The sequence below is a fragment of the Suillus subaureus genome (genome assembly GCF_016647635.1).
Source record: "Suillus subaureus strain MN1 chromosome Unknown BJ212scaffold_35, whole genome shotgun sequence".
In the NCBI taxonomy this organism is placed as follows: Eukaryota; Fungi; Basidiomycota; class Agaricomycetes; order Boletales; family Suillaceae; genus Suillus; species Suillus subaureus.
In genome coordinates, this window is record NW_024538591.1 from 489,223 (window position 1) to 509,527 (window position 20,305).

The 20,305-nt window shown below is 46.3% G+C and overlaps 4 protein-coding genes across 4 annotated transcripts; 2 read left to right on the forward strand and 2 right to left on the reverse strand.

Moving 5' to 3' along the window:
* Window positions 1-1,582: 1,582 nt before the first annotated feature.
* BJ212DRAFT_1279898 (major facilitator superfamily domain-containing protein) lies at window positions 1,583-3,744 on the forward strand (the record flags this gene model as incomplete). Its single annotated transcript, XM_041331529.1, has 15 exons — window positions 1,583-1,736; window positions 1,793-1,916; window positions 1,966-2,039; window positions 2,088-2,193; window positions 2,248-2,268; window positions 2,325-2,366; window positions 2,422-2,434; window positions 2,486-2,557; window positions 2,610-2,659; window positions 2,723-2,823; window positions 2,883-2,925; window positions 2,977-3,139; window positions 3,222-3,291; window positions 3,340-3,628; window positions 3,684-3,744. The coding sequence occupies 15 exons, from the start codon at window positions 1,583-1,585 to the stop codon at window positions 3,742-3,744; spliced, it is 1,383 nt and encodes a 460-aa protein (XP_041189110.1).
* Window positions 3,745-5,259: 1,515 nt separating this feature from the next.
* Window positions 5,260-8,999, reverse strand: BJ212DRAFT_1484704 (uncharacterized protein; the record flags this gene model as incomplete). Its single annotated transcript, XM_041340846.1, has 3 exons — window positions 5,260-7,287; window positions 7,354-8,480; window positions 8,534-8,999. 3 exons carry the CDS (start codon window positions 8,997-8,999, stop codon window positions 5,260-5,262), a joined length of 3,621 nt encoding a protein of 1,206 aa, XP_041189111.1.
* Window positions 9,000-9,220: 221 nt separating this feature from the next.
* On the forward strand, window positions 9,221-10,357 carry BJ212DRAFT_1381170 (uncharacterized protein). The gene has a single exon (XM_041336646.1). It carries the CDS (start codon window positions 9,358-9,360, stop codon window positions 10,177-10,179), a length of 822 nt encoding a protein of 273 aa, XP_041189112.1. The 5' UTR covers window positions 9,221-9,357; the 3' UTR covers window positions 10,180-10,357.
* Window positions 10,358-16,454: 6,097 nt separating this feature from the next.
* Window positions 16,455-17,700, reverse strand: BJ212DRAFT_1302755 (uncharacterized protein; the record flags this gene model as incomplete). Its single annotated transcript, XM_041333310.1, has 6 exons — window positions 16,455-16,469; window positions 16,643-16,867; window positions 16,927-17,065; window positions 17,111-17,204; window positions 17,302-17,407; window positions 17,677-17,700. 6 exons carry the CDS (start codon window positions 17,698-17,700, stop codon window positions 16,455-16,457), a joined length of 603 nt encoding a protein of 200 aa, XP_041189113.1.
* Window positions 17,701-20,305: the final 2,605 nt, after the last annotated feature.

Consider the following 20,305-nt stretch of genomic DNA (forward strand, 5'->3'; position numbering starts at 1 on the left):
CTACTACTTGGGCTCGGGTGGTTGGGGCCCGAAACTGCTGGATCCGAGGCTGCGGGGGTGCCTCACCTCGGCTTTCGGAACCGGGACCCTTACCCCTTTTCCCGAAAAAACTTGTCTGCTTGTATTCAAGCATACATTTTTTGCCGTTCTCACTACTTACACAACATCACAAGAATGCCCACAAAGTCCCAGTATACTCATATCGTGCGATAATTCAGTGCATCGACAATGTCAGCGCCAACGAAGCAGCAAGAGAATCCTCTTGGCGAGTAGTGAGAGCTTCTGCTGTCCATCTTCGTTCCCGTAGTCTATGTGTTTGCTTGCACTTCGGCAGGCTCACACAACCGCGTTCAATGTACTCCGACATCTTGCCACAGGTCCAAACTTTACCCGACGATGAGTCATTGACTCTAAACAATACTAACCCTTCCAGTGCAACAGTGGTTGGCACTTTCACAAAACTCGTATTCTAGCTGCTTAGACACGAAATTCTCAACATAGATATCGTTCTTTCTAACATAACGCATTACGAGGTTGAATGACCACGATCGAAGCAGAATTGTGTGAGATAGTTGAAAATGCCGAAGTCACGCAGAAATGTCACTGCCTCGATGCCGTGACGGAGTTTCAATGATGGCACACGCCACTTGAAGTGCCGACTGGATCCCATCATCGATATCATCGAATTTACATTGGACAACATCGAATTCATCCATATAATGGTCCGAGTCTCACTACATCCCCCTCAATCTTACATTAATGGTCTTCCTCGTACATATCTACTAGTAAATAGTACATGCGCTTTTGCTTGACTAGCACTGATTAGCCTATATAACATGCTGTGACTTACTGTGACAGTTCTGTGTGACTGCCGGGTGCCGGAAGGGTAGTAATGAGTAATGGCTTACCACAGCTCTTTCTACTGGCCACCCAGCTGCTGCTCGATCCGCAATGACGAACGATATGGCCAGGTACAAAGTTCGGGCCGTTCTCTCATTGTTTGTCAGAACAATTGTATTATGAATGAACTTTTGATCTAGGAGTAGGCCGGCACTGTCAGCGGTGAGTTGCAGCACGAGCCTTCTTGCATGTTCGTATGGTTTTATCGCATGGCTATAAAAAACGCTCCGACTTATACTGACTCATATGCATGCTTCATTCCCAATTTGGGATGCCTCCAGACTCCAACATTAATTGTACGAGCCTGTGATCTCGACTCTCCGGATGAACAGATTCATCACACTGAGTTTCGGAGACTCGCTGCAATTGCCAGTTGCAGACTATTCACAGACGCATATGCTTTTGCTGTTGGTGACTTTGTCCAATTGGTCACAATCGGTTTATGGCAGTTCAAACGTTCATGCCGACCTCATGAGGCCGCCGCCGCCGCTACAACTATACTCCACCAATGGCATTCGGTGTTAAGTATATCGGACATCCGCTTCGCACCTGCTTACAATATTGACTTCCACTTTTCTCTGTAGTCTAAGAGTTCTTAGGCTTGCGTCGTACCATGTCGACGTTGACAAAGATATCAGGGTCATTTGGCCAGCCCCACGATGCTGCTACCATAGGGACCAACATGTCTGCCTCACAAAATGCCGAAGGTGATCCACGCCTCGTCGTCCTCGAGCCAGAGGACGACCCGCAGAACATGTCCTCGTTCAGACGGTGGCTCGCGGTCCTGATCATCAGTTCCGCCTCTCTATGCGTGACATGTGCTTCTTCGATTGCGAGTCATTTTATATCTCATTTTGGTCGAGACTGACTGTGCTCCAGGCTGCGTTCACAGAACAGGGTTCCGCTCAAACATTCAATGTCTCACATGAAGTGACTATTCTCGGACTTAGCCTATTTGTGGTAGGTCTCGGATCTGGACCGCTCCTCGTTGGCCCATTATCCGAAGTGTATGGTACGTCCAATATTTTTATCCAAAAGTATACCCTCACGGAGTTTGGCAGGCAGAAATGTCGTATACCAAATATCTTATGTGTTATTCTTTATCTTCACATTCCCCGTGGTGTTCGCTCCCAATATCGGTGAGTACATTTATTACCGGAATTAATGGATCTACAATAGGACAACAGGTGTTTTCTTGGTCTTTCGCCTTATCACTGGATTCTGCGGATCAGCCTTTTTGAGTGTAGCTGGAGGTAGTGTAAGCGATATGTTTCCGAATTCGAGTATTGCAAGGTAGGCCCTTGGATTTGCGTTCTGTTCGATTTTACTGCTGAATCATGTGCGAAGTCCGATGGCTGTGTATACCATGTAGGCTCTAACAACGCTAGCCAGATTATATCGTGGAGTGACTGATCATCTCAAAGATCTCCATTTATTGGACCAGTGGCTGGCCCCTTGATTGCTGGGTAGATTTTTCGTGCTCCTTGGCAGCACTGTTCCTGATCTCACGTGATGACGTAGATTCATCAATCAAGTTAGACTCATTGGCCTGATCCTCCATCCTCATTTGACATTTTTCCGACAGCACCTATACTGGGAATGGACGTATCGAGTGCAGTTGTGCTGGATTTTCGTAGAGTTTCTGATGTTGGTTCTAGTGCGTTTCGTATTTCTTGTGTGAGATGAATTGACTAATGAATTGAATTTAGTTTGTTCCTGAGACGTACGTCCCAGTGATCCTAAAGAAGAAGGCAATAAGGTAGGAGTGCATGTTCTCTGTTTTTTTTCTCATCTTTACGCGCTACATTAATGCGCTCGACAGATCGCGGGAGTCGACTGGAGACCCAAAGCTTTATGCTCCTTTAGATAGACGGGAAGGCACTCTTACTTCTGCTATCCTCGTCAGTTGCTACAAACCGTTTCGTAAGTCATCAGGGATGATCTCCGGTTTATCGCAAGTAATGGTGTGGCACCTTTACTAGAATTACTTCTATTCGACCGAATGGCACTACTTTTAGATTCCTGGTAAGGGCAATGCAACTTATTGGTACTCTGTACAAGTCCTGATCGTTCCAGGAATGCCCTTATTCTTGGAATCCTATACCTGGCATTCCAAGCATTCCCCATTATTTTCGAAGATACTCATGGATTTAATACGCAAAACACTGGACTAGCATTCATTGGGATTGGACTCGGGATGCTTTCGGCCATTTCCACACAACCGCTTTGGAACAGGGAGGTCTCCTTTTCTCTGGCATTCAGCATTAATATCAATGTTAATGGTCCTCATTTCTAGACTATATGCCCGTGAAACTGCCAAGTACGACGGTGATCCACCTCCTGAGATGAGGCTTATTATGGGTCAAGTAGGAGGGATACTCGTGCCAGTGGGTCAGTAACCAGTCTTTCTTGGTCGCATAATGCTTACCATGTCTACAGGTTTATTCTGGCTCGCGTTCACTACATATCCGCAAGTCCACTGGATTGCCCCAATCATCGCGTCTGTGCCTTTCGGCTCTGGGATATATTTCGTTTTCACATCAACGTTCACGTACCTTGTCACCGCATACCGCCCAATCGCTGCCTCTGCCATGGCAAGTAATAGTGCATTGCGGTCAGCATTTGCCGCTGCGTTTCCACTATTCGCGGGAGCAATGTATGATAGACTGGGGACTGTTGGCGCTACCGCTCTTCTGGCCAGCCTCTCAACGATCATGGCGCCATTACCGTGAGTCAAACAAATAGCAAGTGGTATGCACCATTGACCCTCATTTGACTGTCAGTTTCATATTTTACCGAATTGGCGCGCGATTGCGGAAGAACTCGCGTTTCGCAGCGCATTAATATTTTTACACATACGACATATAGATATTAATATTGTCAAATGACAAAGCTTCAACGCGTTGTACGTCGAATCAACTTAACTTGTGAATTGACGCGTCGGCGGCAGCCGGTTTCTCTAAAACAAACGCTAGACGATCGCATATCTCGAAAAATACTTGCATACTTTCTGCGTGGTTGGTCACGACGGGTGCGTGGGTCTAAATACTGAGTTTGCGATGAGTGTTGCGATATGACGCAATGAGTGCACACCTGTCATACATCTGTTGCTGCATCACTGAGATGGAAAGGCTGTCGCTGATATATCGATAAGCCCAGGCACAACTAAGGCAGCCCGAGTTCCAAGAAGGGGCGTCGTGTACGGAGATTGACGAGTTTTCACCGTTCTCACTAGAATGTTCGACATCAACTTAATATCAGCCATTCTTCCTCCGACCGCCACAGGTGTTTGTTTTCTGGACCCTCTTCCGCAGTAACAATCTGATGAAGTCACAAATCCATATCGGCATTCTTACGAACATGCTATCGCTATCATTTGGGGACTGGCGCATATAATCAAGTTGGCATCCCAACTCTCAAACAGTTGCTGAAGGACCGAGATAGCAGCGGACTCCCCTAAACGCCTGCTTAATCACCACTGTGATACTCAGGTAGGCAATGCCCCCGTTATAATAGCTGATACCATTCACACCATAGCTAAGTCATCCACTTTATGGGGAAACTGCCAACCCGTAGGAAAATATCTGGCTGAGATGGGCACTAGAGTGACTACATACAGATGCGGCGCTGGGCTCACCCACCCACTCTAGAAACACCCACGCTAATTTGAATCAGTCATCCGTTCCCTTCCATTCCCCAAATTCAGTTAATCATCTTAATCAACGAAATCGCGGCGGGCGAGAGCGCTTGAGTTAGACTACTACACAGGAACCACTTCTACGCCGGTTCTAGAGGCCATACGTGCGTTCCAGAGTATTTTCTCACCCACGTTCTCGGGGAACGTTATATTCACCGTTCAGAGGGATCCGCCGTCGTTCAGGAAGTAGCATGTGGATGTCTGTGGTTGTGTGCTTGGCTTCCTATCATTCCCTGGTCACTGATGCTGATGTCGGATATTCTCTAGCAGACCGGGCGCAGCTAGAACAACAGCTGACAGGTAATTGATTGCACGCGGTAAATTTTATTTGTCATTCTGAAAGAGCATTGCAGAAGAGTTCGACGGCATCTGATTATCATGTGATGAAGGGTATCTATATACAATTATTGTAACCTGGGTATATTCTACAATGAAATAGCAGGATATGTAAGATCAAATCTGCAGTACACGAGCAGAAGCAAATGCAGAAAGACGAACAAAAAGTAAGAGATGAAAGCAAGAAAAGCGCCAAGACAGAATGGAAGACAAATTATGAACAAACGAACGACGAAGATCCTAGAGCATAGCGCATGCGAAACATAATTATCAGGAAGCGACCATACCTCAAACACCATCCTCAGGTCGATGACAAAAGACATAATTCATACCTCCTCATCCCCATCATCCCCCTCCCCATCGCTCATAGCATATAGACTCAAACTCGCCATATCCCCAAGGTGTAACTCGTGTTCGGGGCGCAATTGTAGACTATGTGGAGACCCAGGAGCTTCTGTCATAGAGAAAGTCGCGGTGCTCGGGCTCGCAGCTGCTGTTCCCGTCGATGCGAAGGAAGTGAATGATACAGATTGACTTGCGTAAGAGGATTGAGGGGCATAGAAGGAATGCGAACGAGGAATCATGGAATGCGAGTGCGAATGTTTATGCCCTAATTTTTTAACAACAGGAGAGGAACCGCCAGGAGAAGGCGGTGACTCGCTCACCACGTTGGATAATCCCACATCCTCCAACATCAACATCGACATTTCAGGCGGTGGAGCGGGGAACAAGCTCGAGGATGTGCTCGCGCGTCTTTGTCTCTCTGGATGTCTCTTCTGCGGGGAAGGAGGTTGAATGGACAATGAAGATGTAGGTTGGGACTGTGTCTGCTGCGAAGGAAGTCTGAACTGCGTGGACCGCGACGGGGAGGGGGTCCGTCCGGATGTGAAATCGAAAGACGCCTTAGCGGATACAGTATGGTGTCTGTCATGCTGTAGGAGATGGGAGTGCGATCGTTCGAGATGAGGCATACGAGGGACAGGTGTGAGTGTTCGGGATTGATGAGCAGGTGAGACACGGAGAGAAGCAAAGTGTTTTCGGGGCAAGCGCTCGAAGTCTTGGTCGTAGCGATGTGTTTTATCGGACCCATCTTCCTCGTCCTGGCTGAGCACGCTAAGTCCTACGCCTCTGCCCAAGCCTACATCATCTCTGTCCTGTTTCACCATGGCTTCTAACACCCTCAATCTTTCTCTCAACACTCCATTCTCCTCCCTCAGTCTCCTGCACGCCTCCTGGGAATCTGCAAGGGCATTCAGGAGTGCGGAGGTCTCGAGACAATGCTTTTCTTGAAGCGTCCGGACGTTGGCTCCCATTGCATTCCCAACTCCAGCATTCCCAACTCCAGCTCCAGCTCCAGCACTAATCCCCGATCCCACACCGCTGCTTACGCTCGTAGGAGCTGTACTTCCTGAGAATGCAGTCCTCGCGGCGCTTGAGAACGTCGGGCTGGGGCTCCATCCTGTACCAGCATTCCCTGTCGTGCACGCGCTCCTCGTGCCAAACGAAGACGTGCTCGCAGCTTCTGAAAATGCCGCACGCGATGGGGCATGGTCCCGCAAGGAAGTATAGCGGTTGATAGTCGAATAGTCACGATCCCTATCATAACGGCCGAGAGACGTTTCACGATCACGATCCAACCGGCTCATCACCGAAGTAGCGCCTTCACGGTCACGGTCAAACCGACTCAGCACTGAACTTGCGCCTTCTCGATCCTGCTCAAATCGATTGACTCTGGCACCTGCCCTCTCTCGTTCGAACCTTGCACCAGCCTCCTCTCTTTCCCCGTCGAACAACCCGGCAGCAGCAAATGCTTTGGCAGTCCTTGGACCAAGCCATTCCATGATTGGAGGTCCTGGTATATGCGTGCTACGGGTGAGCGGGGAGGACACAAGTCTGTTTTCTCCGGAAGCGAGCTTGACCCTGCCTGCCCTCTCTCCAACTCCGTTATTTACACCAAGCCCAAACCTCCTTGCACTATTGAGGTGATTGCTCGCGCTTGATCCTGAATTCTCAACACGAGTAGATAAGGATGAGGGTTCGTCAACACTTAAGCTTCTCTTCCGGCTGATAAAGAGGTGGGGATGATGACGGCGACGGATATGGGCTGGGTCATGGGGGGTGCTTGTAGTTGGGGGAGGGCTAGATGTGGGGGTCCTTGGGTTTGTGCTGGTAGTGGTAGTGGAGGGTGAGGAAGTGACCGCGGTTGAGGGAGACGCACTAAGACTGGGGGGTGCGGTAGAAGTAGGTACAAGAGCTGTAGTGATACAGGGCACCAAAGGCGGCGCCCCTCTGGTGGGCACAACGTTGCCATTTGGACACGAGGATACGTGTCCCTGCTGCTTTGGGTGCTGAATCTGCTACAAATCGTCCTATAAGTATGCGAATCAACGCGGAAATGAAAAACTCGCCTCGGTCGATACAGCACAAGTATTCTTCGACCCGGTATCGGAAGAAGAGCGAGGCATGAAGCTGACATTTACCGATGGGCGAGGGACACATGTGTCCAAAGATACCCTCAACCCCGTAGTGTCCGATGTCGATCGCATCACCGTATCCGCTGTAACCTGCCCAGCCGATAAAGGAGACGGAAGCTGATGCCTCTGCGTTCTCGTGGCCGTTTCCACAGATGTGCCTGGCGTACTCACAGCGATGGAAGGAGAGGCAGAAGTGACACTTCGCACGAGCCTTGGCAAATGTGACGGTGACCGACGCATGTCCATAGAAGGACGGGAAATTGGGAGTTGCGTAGGTTCTGGAGAGTGTACCACTCCTTGTGACGTTCTGGAGCCCAGCGATACTAGGGATCGTGCATCTAACTGGGGCACTGTTGATGATCGTATGCTCGGGGATAGAGGTGTTATAGGCTCTCGTGGTAGCGGTTCGACGGAAGAGCATCCTGATGACAAAGGTGTAGTAGATCGTTCAGTTAGAGGCGCGGAGTATAATCGAGGACCAGGTGTTTGAGGAACTGTTGAAGCTGCCACTCGGTATGGTCCAATACTGAACCTGCCTGGTGCCAATTTATCGGTGGCTGATTCCCCCGTCTCCTTTCTGGGCGCGCGATGAGGACTGAGTAGCTCGGCAAGGTCGGGATCGAGCGCACTGAAGTCAAAGGTCGCGTCTGGGTCTGGGTCTGATATCTGAGGGAGACAAGAAGTCGAACCCCCACTGTCAAACCCATGATTCGTTCCCGATGGTGGCGGCGCCACGTCTGCATCTTCAACCACGATAACACTGGACCAACCGTCGGCAGTAGTGGGGGATAGAGCGTCATGGAGTTCAGCGGATAAATTTGAGAGGGATAGATCGAGATTGGAAGCGGTGGGGGAGGGGCCACAATAAGTTTGAGAGGCAGAGCGGTCTTTGGGAATGGGAAAGGTGCCGTGAGATGGCGGGGGGGAGAATGTGACCTTGGATGGAAAGAAAGTGTGTGGCGAAGTAGGGGAAGGAGATGGGGAAGGACTTGCGGAGGGGATGTATTTCGAGATACCCGAGTTTTCGGCTTCGAGGATGGTGCTAAGGTCAGCAGGGCATGGGTGGATGGGAACTAGTAATGATATTTCATGATAATGTTTGAACAAAGATAGAAAAACTACGAACCATACATCTCGTCATCAAGAGACTGGGAAGCAGTAGAGAGTGAAGGAAGGAGACTGTCGGAGGCTGAAGCAACGCGGACAAGATCATAGCTCCTTTTGTGCGCACCAAATTCTTCAGCATCAAGACGTGATATAGATATGACAGGAGGATTGTCCTGATCACGTTGATGGTCGCGGGCAGAAGAAAAGGAAGGTTTGCGATCACTGGAGCGACGGAGAGAGGCAAAGTGAAATGGATGTTTTGTTTGTGTCGGTGGCTGAGCTGGCGAAGCTGGTTTGCTATTTCCAAAAGGGAGGAGGTTGCGGATAGCCCGAAAGGATGGGACGCTTGACGGTGTGGATGGCGTTGACGGTGCACTACTATCAGATGTGCGACGCATGAGTGGGAGGGGATTAATACTGCTTGACATCGAGGACCGCGACGTGCGCGTGCTTATCATGCCCAAACCAGGTGACAAGTCTGCCATGGTGTCGACGAAGATGAAGGGCGTTGAACTGTTCCTGACCCGAATTCCAGGATGAATGTTACACTAGTTGTGACAGACGTGCGTCTGTGGCATGCACGCTGCGAAGACCAGCTTCGGGATGGACAGCAAGTCAGTTTAACGACGGCGACGACAACGAGCCGTTCGTTGTCGCTAGTGGCAAGCGACGAACCGACAACTTCAATAAAATTATCGACTAGCATCGTCCCTTGATTTTAAACACACTTGCCTTTTTCGGCGATCGTCTTTGATCCCGCGTCCGTTTCCGTGCAATTTCTGTTTTGTACTAGGTACCATAGGGGAATCCAGAACACTGGTAGCGTTACTACTGGGTCCACCCATGGCCACCAGCAGACTCTGCCAGCGCACTTTCTCCGCCTTCAAGCCATCCAACCGACTGTGGGTACCAGTATCTTCGAGATGGGGACTGAACCAAGTGACACAGCAGCTTGCTCTCACATCTCGCTTTTCTCTCATAACACAGAACCTCGATGCCTTCTCCTCGCGTCCCGTCGCACGAGCCAACCTACTCCTCGGTGGTATCCTCGAGGAATCCAAACGTCCTGATATTATCTTTCTCCAAGAAGTCACGTCCGATGTCCGCACCTCTATCCTGGGCAATCCGAAAGTTCGCGAAGCCTTCCTGGTGACGGATGCTGAGGACCAAACATCGTTCGAGGGAGTACCCTTTGCGAATATGACGTTGCTGTCTAGCAAGCGCTTTGCCTTCGACTTGGAGTTGCAGAAGGAGGAGGATGGGGTCGAGAGAGGGGAGAAGTTCATGCTTGGTCCCGTTTCCCGCGTCAAACTCCCCAGCAAGTATGGGAGGTGTGCGCTTTCCGTGGACATCATCCCCCCATCCACCCCAACCACAACCTGTCGTCTCGTCAACGTTCATCTCGATTCTCTTGGGGACACGCTCCCTTACTGTACTGAGCAGATGGAGATCCTTGCCAACCTCCTGCGTGAGCCTGGATGCGGTGGTGGACTGATCGTGGGAGACTTCAACGCCATCAGCCCTGAGGATCATGCTCTCCTCGACAAGAACGGACTGGTGGATGCGTGGGTCGCGTTGCATGGAAAGAAAGGGCTTGATGGAGCTATGTGGGGAGTGGGGGTAGAACGACATTATATAGCACTTTTCTATATGGGTCGTGGTTAAGAAGGGGTCGTTTCAAGACATTTCACAAATATAATCCTCCACTGGAACTGTTCCACTGGAGGGTCAGAGTACCAGGGTATCGACAACAATGATCTCCACTGGAACCATTCCACTGGAGGGTCACAGAGTACCAGGGTGTCAACAACAATGATCTCCACTGGAACAGTTCCATCGGAGGCTCGACTCCATGACAAGACAAAGACATTATGTAAGCTAATACCTGATCAACTAATTGATGAAAACCAATGTCGTAGCCCTCGTCAAGGGGAGTCTATCCATAGTCTAATGACATCAATAGGATAAGATCCTAATGAATTATAAGCAAAATACTCGAAATCGAAGGGTTCAACAAAGCAACTCAACCGTGGGAACTACTCCGATAAAAATGCAAAAATCAAGCAAAATCAAGCAAAGTCTATCAGCAGGACTATTCTCCGGATCCTGCATTTGTATGTTCTAACTTTGGTGCATGAAAATGCATGTTAGGAGGGCCAGGATTCCAAATCCAACTTAGGGACAATGATCAGGACCCTCTTGGCTTGACATATCATGCTTCACTTCCTTGATTACTAAGCAACCCTTATCCCAGTAAGCCACTCAAATTGTTAACTATTTGCAAAACTAAAATGATCAGATCTCCATGATAGGCAAACAAAATTTCACATAAAGTATCTCAAAACTTCCATTTATATGTATATTACATAATCACAAACTTTTACTTGCACCCGTTACCTTAAAAGGCAATCTGCAGATGTTTTAATAAAATCTATGAAATAATGATAAATTGCAAGGCAATATAATTAGGCCAGAGGGTTATGGCGCCACTGATAAAATATGTCAGGGTTACATACCTCAATCACATATACAAACCCCCAGGACCCATGACATCATTCAATTGGTGTTTCTCTATATCTAACTGTTATTTTCCTATATAAATTCATCTGTATGCCTTTGACCCACTTGATATGTTGGGGGATGGCTTTGACAAAAGATGAAATATGTTCATTTAGCATGTATATATCACACTCTAGAATTTCATGTGCACCCATGACCATCTTCATATGGTTCCTCTATGTAAAACTCTCATTTTCATAGAAAATCTGTGAAATCTGGATGTATATGGCCCCGAACCACTTGATATGTCGGGGGATGGCTTCGACAAAAGATGAAATATGTTCATTTAGCATGTATATATCACACCCTAGAATTTGGTGTGCACCTGTGACCATCTTCATATGGTTCCCCTATGTAAAACTCCTGTTTTCATAGAAAATCTGTAAACAAAGTAAGTATATGGCCCCGAACCACTTGATATGTCGGGGGATGGCTTCGACAAAAGATGAAATATGTTCATTTAGCATGTATATATCACACTCTAGAATTTGGTGTGCACCTGTGACCATCTTCATATGGCTCCCCTATGTAAAACTCTCATTCTAAGGGCACATTTGTAACCTGGTATTGGTTACACCCAGGTTATGGCTAGCCAAAAGAGCACAATCTGGGCATTTCTCAACATGTCAAAAATGCCCAGAACAGGGGGGGGTTGGATCTGGGCATTTCTGAACATGTCAAAAATGCGCAGAACAGGGGAGGTCAGATCTGGGCATTTCTCAATGTGTCAAAAATGCCCAGAACAGGGGGGGGGTCGGATCTGGGCATTTCTCAACATGTCAAAAATGCCCAGAACAGGGGAGGTCAATTCTAAGGGAAAATTTGTAACCTGGTATTGGTTAGAGCCAGGTTATGGCTAGCCAAAAGAGCACAATCTGGGCATTTCTGAACATGTCAAAAATGCGCAGAACAGGGGAGGTCAGATCTGGGCATTTCTCAACATGTCAAAAATGCGCAGAACAGGGAGGGGTCGAATCTGGGCATTTCTGAACATGTCAAAAATGCGCAGAACAGGGGAGGTCCAGATTTGGGCATTTCTGAACATGTCAAAAATGCGCAGAACAGGGGAGGTCGGATCTGGGCATTTTTCAACATGTCAAAAATGCGCAGAACAGGAGAGGTCCCAACTAGGCATTTCTCATTTTGACATGTTCAGAACTGCCCAGATTGGACCCCCCCTGTTCTGCGCATTTTTGACATGTTGAGAAATGCCCAGATTGGACCTCCCTGTTCTGCGCATTTTTGACATGTTGAGAAATGCCCAGATCCGACCCCCCCTGTTCTGCGCATTTTTGACATGTTGAGAAATGCCCAGATTGGACCCTCCCTGTTCTGCGCATTTTTGACATGTTCAGAAATGCCCAGATTGGACCCTCCCTGTTCTGCGCATTTTTGACATGTTGAGAAATGCCCAGATCCGACCCCCCCTGTTCTGCGCATTTTTGACATGTTCAGAAATGCCCAGATCCGACCTCCCCTGTTCTGCGCATTTTTGACATGTTGAGAAATGCCCAAATTGGACCCTCCCTGTTCTGCGCATTTTTGACATGCTCAGAAATGCCCAGATCCGACCTCCCCTGTTCTGCGCATTTTTGACATGTTCAGAAATGCCCAGATCCGACCCCCCTGTTCTGCGCATTTTTGACATGTTGAGAAATGCCCAGATTGGACCCCCCCTGTTCTGCGCATTTTTGACATGTTCAGAAATGCCCAGATTGGACCCCCCCTAGAGAATGTTAGACTTAGTGACATTTTTCTGCCATTTACTGTTCTCCCATTACCCTTTTAATTTTCACTAGTCCAACACCTGTTGTGCCTTCAGCACAGGAAGCAATAGGAGTGCTTTGCGCTCCTTTTTGGCTTCATCCTAATATTCATAGTTACTGTGCCTTTGGTACAGTAAGGCAAAGGAGCACTTTGTGCTCCTTTGGGAGATACATGCAGCACCTTGACTGAATCATCAGCATAATGGATCTTGAAATAAATCAATAATGATGATAATAATACATTTTTGAGCAGCACTTTCACACATTTCAAGTACAATCTGTTGGCTACTCAACAACTGATCTTGGATGCTATCTTGAGTCACATTTGATACCATATGACATCTCTGCACAACAATCCTCTTGAACACCTTGGCTAATTGTTCATAGTATAACACAAGTGCTCTCATATCATCCAGGTACCTAAGTATTGTGTTGATACACTACTGAGCTAGTTTTTTGCTAGCATGTATAATCTACCACACATCAACAAAGTAGACAATATAAATCAATTTAATTTTACTATTTGACCATCTATCCTCTTCTTTCCCCTGTCTTCCTGGTTTTGGCTGTGTCCTCATAATCATGGACAAAATAAAAGTAGAGAATATAAATCAATTCTCCCGCCTCCCGCCTCCTGCCTCCCGCCTCCCGCCTCCCGCCTCCCGCCTCCCGCCTCCCGCCTCCCGCCTCCCGCCTCCCGCCTCCCGCCTCCCGCCTCCCGCCTCCCGCCTCCCGCCTCCTGTCTCCCACCTCATGTCTCCCATCTTCTCTCTCCCCCCATCTCCTGCCTCCTGTCTCCCATCTCCTCCCATCTCCCATCTTTCATTGTCTTTTCTCCATTTTCATTTTTTTCATTTCACAAATTTCTGTCTTTCATGCCCCAATCTCTCTTTTCTTGCAGATGAGCATTAGTGGGTCTCAAAGTTAAATTTATGAACTGTTAGAAACATCCAACAAAAAGAAACTTCTAAAGGTATTCAAGCTCTGCCAGAATATGATCTTAGGTATCAGTTCTATTACAAGTGATCATGATAATAAACATCATGCCTTGCACATCAGCCCAACAACAGATCTTGCAAGCACTGCATGCTAAGCAGTTCAATCTCCAATATGCTCGCTACTTTGAACTCATCAAACCTGCCATGGAAGAACTCAAAGACTCAGATGATAGTGATGATTCTGATTCTGATTCTGATCAGATGTCCATATCATCAGATTCCTCACTTAGCAAGTTGATTTTCTCCTTTGCAACATCCATGGATGCAACAGAGATACTGACAAGCTCATGTCCCTTTATTGAATTCAGTAACATGGTGTGACAATCATATTCCCACTAGGCTTGCAATGGCCATCTTTTGATATAGGTGATGGAAAGCTACAAAACCATCGACCACTTTTCCTGCACTCAACCTGCTCTGGATGCGTATTCCCACGCTCTGCGGACCCACACATTCACTCCCACACTGCGTGCATACCTGCAGTCGATTTCCCACACCTTCGGACTACCTTACAGGTGTCCTGCATCAGTCCATTGCCCATCCTACCTCATTGGTATGTATTTTGCCTTGCCTCGTGTGTTGTAACAAGTGTTGCAGCCTTATTACATGTCTTTACATATTCCTACTGCCTGTCTGTCCTGTCCCTTCCATTTCCAAGAGGGTTTAGCTAGTATAAAGTGCCTAGAGTGACTACTTTGTATTTACTTCCCTTCTACAGTATTTCCTTCCCTTAGGTTTTACTTAGGAGCAGTCACCATTAGTGCACACTTTTAGCTCCTATTGGGTTACCTTATACCTGAACACCTTGTCTTGACTTTCCTTACCTGTGCAATCAATACCCTTGCCCTCACTTGTTACCCACACCATTCCTTAAGACTTTCCTACCCCTTACCCTAGCATCTCGCACTTCCACATCAACCGCTCATCAACCGCTCATCAACCACACTTCCGCATTCCCGCACTCTACATACCTGTGCACTTGTTCCCTCACTCTGCGCACTTTCAGGTCTTTAGTATCATCAGCCGTTCTCAGTAGCAATTCCCTTTATGGTCAAATGTTCTTGCTTGCAAGTGTAGCAGCTAGGCAGAGCATCGACCTACAACAATATTTTTGATTAGGCACTTTAACAAGTGTCTAGCCATTGTTGTGTTTGCACAACGGTTCAAGCCTTAGCTGATGAAGTGGAAAAGTCTCGGGTCCTCTTCACACATCCAAAATCCAGCCATGCCCTGCAGCTACATCTCCTTGAGGAGTGGGTGCTAGATAAACCTGAGAAGTTCCATTGTAAACTTCATGTCAATCCCCCTGTCTTCATGGAGATTGTCAATAAAATCATCAATCATCCTATATTCTATAACAACTCACAAAACTCTCAGTTACCAGTCCCTGTACAGCTTGCTATATTCTTGAATAGCGCTGGCCACTATGGAAATGCTGCAACAACAGAAGATATTGCAGATTGGGCTGGTGTCTCAGTTGGGACGGTATACAATTGTCACCATCATGTCATGGTTGCTCTCCTTCAGCACCATCATGATGTGATCCATTTTGATCCACTTGATCACAATGATCAAAACAAGTGAGAGCAAGCAAAGGACTGGGTTGAAGAACAAACCTCTCCAGAGTGGAGGGGTGGATTTCTTAGTATCAGCAGCACACCATTCAATCTGTTTCAGAAGCCTGGGTGGCATAGCAAGGGATTTTATGACTGTAAATTAAATTATTTGCTGTCAGCCCAGGTGCATCATGAGTTAGAACAGAGAAAACCAAACTAACATTTTCAGAAGATCGTAATTATGCCCACAACCTGCACATCGTCCATTATGTGATTGGAGTCCCCAGGAGTGTGCATGACTGAAACACATTTGCAAAAGCTCGAATTACACACCATCCACAAACATTTTTTGGGGGAAATGAGTGGATCTGGGCAGATTCAGCCTATGGTGCTTGCCTGTGGTGTGTTGTACCTTTTAAGCGACCAGCAGCTGGTGGATTGATGTGTGGTCAAAAAACATTTAATTATCACCTGTCAAAGGTAGTATGAACTGTTCTAAGTCAAAACTGTCAACTTGACATCTGCAGGTCCTTGTTTGCTCCAAGCATTGCTATGGTTCTTTGAAAGGCCGATTTAAATCCCTTCATGAACTTCAAGTTCAAATACAGGTGCAAAAAGACCTTGATGAGGTGAACTTGTGGACACATTGCTGCTTTATCCTCCATAACATGATTGTCGACATCAAGGAACAGCTTGGCGGTACTGATACATTTGATCTTTTTGCCCAGGAAGCAAGGCAGTGGGGTCATGGAACGCAGGACAGTGAAGAGGGAGATGGGGACAATGCTGAACAAGAAGGAGCTGGGGATGAAGGTTTTATCAGATCTGAAGGACAGATTTTTTGAAACATGCTGATGGGCCAGTTATTGTGATATCAACAGTGACAGGTAGTAGATACATACTTTAGTAAATTTACCAAGGACCTAGAATGAGTGATGTGAGGAAAGTGCAGTGGATGCAAGGACCCAGAATGAGTGATGTGAGGAAAGTGCAGTCAAACTCAAGGAAAATACAGTGGCCAGAGTGACTTCAACTAACACATTGAATTATTCTAGCATACATCACAATGTTTGAACCTACAATAATGAAAAACAAGCCTAGAATGCAGTAAGAAATTTGTGAGCTAAAATGGTAATAGTGAGGGAAGAGAAGCAAAAGCAGAACAAACATTGAACAGTTACTTGCAAACTTCAGTACTGGGATCCTGATGAGCCAAATTCCTTTCCATAATCAAGCATTCCAACCTCACTTGCTCAAGCTTGATCTCCAATTCCAGCTGCTTCATCCATTCATCTGCCATTGCATGCTCATGGTTTTGAATGGCCATTGTGCTCTGGAGTCCATGTTCACGCTCAGCATGAGATTTGCACATCTTCAACTCTCTGCTTGCCAATTGGGTCTCTAGCTTGAGGTGTTTGTGATTGGCCTTGACTGTGGATGCCTCATGTATGTGCTGAACGAGTGAATCTGATGCCTGATTCATCTTCATAGTGAGCTCAGCTAATATTCTAAGCCAGGGAGTATGGGGCGGACTACTGTCCCAGCCTGTCCCAATGTGTCCCCACCTGTCCTGATTGGGTCCCTACTTGTCCCAGCCTGTCTCAATGTGTCCCCACTTGTCCTGATGTGTCCCCTACTTGTCCCAGCCTGTCTCAATGTGTCCCCACTTGTCCTGATGTGTCCCTACTTGTCCCAGCCTGTCTCAATGTGTCCCCACTTGTCCTGATGTGTCCCTACTTGTCCAGCCTGTCCCAATGTGTCCCCACTTGTCCTGATGTGTCCCAATGTGTCCTGATGTGTCCCTACTTGTCCTAATATGTCCCTACTTGTTCTAATGTGTTCTGATGTGTCCCTTCATGTCCTGAGTGTATGTCCTGATTTGTCCCTACTTGTCCCAATATGTCCTACCTTGTCCTGACTTGTCCCTACTTGTCCCAATATGTCCTGATATGTCCTGACTGGTCCCTACTGCTCTAATATGTCCTGCCTTGTCCTGACTTGTCCCTACTTGTCCCTACTTGTCCCTATGTGTCCTGATGTACCCCAACTATTTACTCTTGTCCTAACTATGTCCCTTGCTTGTGTTGATATGTCCCGACTTGTCCTGATATGTCCTCACAGCAACTTAGGGTAGTCTTATGGCCATTATGACTGTTATGACAATTATAAAACTTTTCATGCAATTCTTTAAGACTAGGTATCCTGATGAAGGTGTATGTGATCCTTACTATTACAATCCTAAGCCAAAGAAGCAAAATGCTAGCAACAATACAAACATCTCACCAAGTCTTTCTTCAAAGTGTTCATGATTTTTAGGTCAGTTACTATATCTCGCTAAGGTCTTATCCTAATGGTGTCAGGAGACTATGGATAGACTCTCCTTGACAAGGACTGCGACTTTGGATTTCATGAACAAATTCCCACATTTGAAGTCAGCTAATCAGCACAAAACACAAAAATTCTTTAAGTCCATGATATGGTCTTACTTGACATTGCTTATATAAGCACATTGTGGTCAACCACAAGTGTTTCCTATGTTTTCCTTGCTCTCTTTTCTATTCAAGTGGATTACCTTTCAGTCTCTGCCTTCTAATGGTCTCAATGTATCTAAGTGTATTTCTCTATTTCTCAAGTGACCCTCTCTAACATATTCTCTTCTCTTTAGGTCTTTTCCTTCCTTCCTATTTGCCTACTTTGACTCTATCTTCCTGAGTCCCTCTCTCTCCAACAAGGTTTCCCTTAAATTTTCGCATTTTTGCTTATTCTGGTTCTTGGTAAGTTTTTCTTTCTGTCTTCTACACCCTTCTCTGATCCTCTCTCTTCACTCTAGCTCACCCAGCTCACCATCTCTCTTCACCCTGGCTCACCATCTCACCCTCTCTTCATCTATCTCTTTAGCCTGGCTCTCACCTTCTCCTTTGATGTCACATTTTACCTATTTGATAAGTCTCTTTGTCTCTTTCACAGTCTTCCTTCTCCTCTTCTCCCTTCAATTTTCATGTTTTGCCTATTCATACTATCATAATTCATGAAGGATCCATCTTTTATACACTGGGAAGTGACTAAGAGTAACATTCACTATATGAAAGAATTAAAGGGTTTACATCTTACCTTAGGACAGACAGATGAAGAGCTAGAACCATTTGTAGACACAGATTGGGCAAGTCAACTGCATAGTGTTACAACCATGTATGCCCCTATTCATTTTCTCTCTTACTGTGTATTACATCATGAGCCACATGATGCCACCACTAGACTTATCATTGACTCATACCTTGTATTACATCACGACTGCCATTGCCATCATTAGATGACCTATTCTTGCTATCACTTACACGTCCTTTATCTCTGACTCATATCTGTTCTCACATCTGCCCTAAAGCACTTGTAGTTCCCTATAAATAGTTCTCTTGTATGCTTTAGTTCTGCACTTTAATCTTACTAGGTTTTACCTGAAACATCCTTCACTTGAGACCTCCAATCTCTTGTCATCTGAACCGTACTTTAAGATAGAAGCACTCCTTCTGTCTTAGCTTACACTGAACGCTTGACTTATTGTCTTATGTAGAATCTCAGCAGAGGTCTTAACTCTTATCAAGTTGTCTGTCATTAGAACTATCCTAGTTTGTAACACATAGATATTCAATGTCTGGATATGTGGTAATGTTACATGACTCACCAATCACATGGAGCACCAGGAAACAGCTTACAATTGCATGACTAAAGCAGAGTATATTACACCTACCTCTGTGGCATGCAACATCTTCTACTTTAAGTCACTACTCAGTGAGCTACACAAACTAACAAGAGAACTGATCCTCACCTACTGTGACAACTGAAGTACAATAATGGGTTTCAAAGTATGTGGTGTGCATATGTTGGAACTTCACAAAAACAAGAACATGTATTGATATTCAAGCTCCACGTAAAACACACATGTTACTGATCAATCCTATCATGGAAAGTATCCAGTATTGTGGAATAGATAATTGATAAGCCTGTACTATTCTATTCTCTACCATCCCTCCTGATGCACATCTCAGAGTGTAAAATGGTACTAGAGGCCCTTCATGAAACAAACAGGAATCTGAAGCTTGCTTGGTACCTCAAGCTAGTAAACATGTTAATAGATGATGACTCATCTGACCCTGAGCCATCTGATGAGTCTAGCTCAGTTGGACTCCAACTCAGTCTTAGACTTGGGCTCTATTGATTCTGATCTATCATCAAATATCAGCATGGATTCCATAAGTTCTTTTGATACCTGGATGTCCTTGTGTTTGTAGAACTCATCAATAAAATTATCCATCATCTGGTTTTTACAACAATTCTTATAATCCACAACTACCTGTCACCATTCAGCTGGCAATATTTTTGAATGCTGCTGGCCACTACAGAAATGCAGCAACCACAGAACACATGGCTGACTGGGCAGGGGTTTTGGTCAGAACAGTATATAACTGCTATTGGCATGTTATGGTTGTGATTCTGCAGCACCATGATGATGTCATCCACTTCAACCCACTGGAGGCCAAAGATCAGATTGAGATAGATTGAGTGAAGGACTGGGTTGAGGAATGTGCATGTCAAGAGTGGCATGATGGATTTTTGCATGTTGATGGTACACCATTCAATGTGTACCGATGAAAAAAGGTCAAACACAATGCTGGTGAGAAATGGCTCGCATGAGCACTTCAGGCACATCGAAGTAATGTTGATCACATTGGTCCAGTACTGTTACTGCCTTTGCAAGCTTCATTAGCACTTCAACTTGGTTTGATCAAGTAAACAACTGGACAAAATACATGACTAGTATTGGCTACTGTCATCTACTAGCTAACATCTATTGCTGTTGAAGACATTAACTGTATGCACATCCAATGCTTGCTCCCAAAAATGCCTCCTACTGTGA

What these genes read in the sequence shown, in the direction of transcription:
- BJ212DRAFT_1381170 (XM_041336646.1), top strand. Translation starts at nt 9,358, where the DNA reads ATGGCCACCAGCAGACTCTGCCAGCGCACTTTCTCCGCCTTCAAGCCA.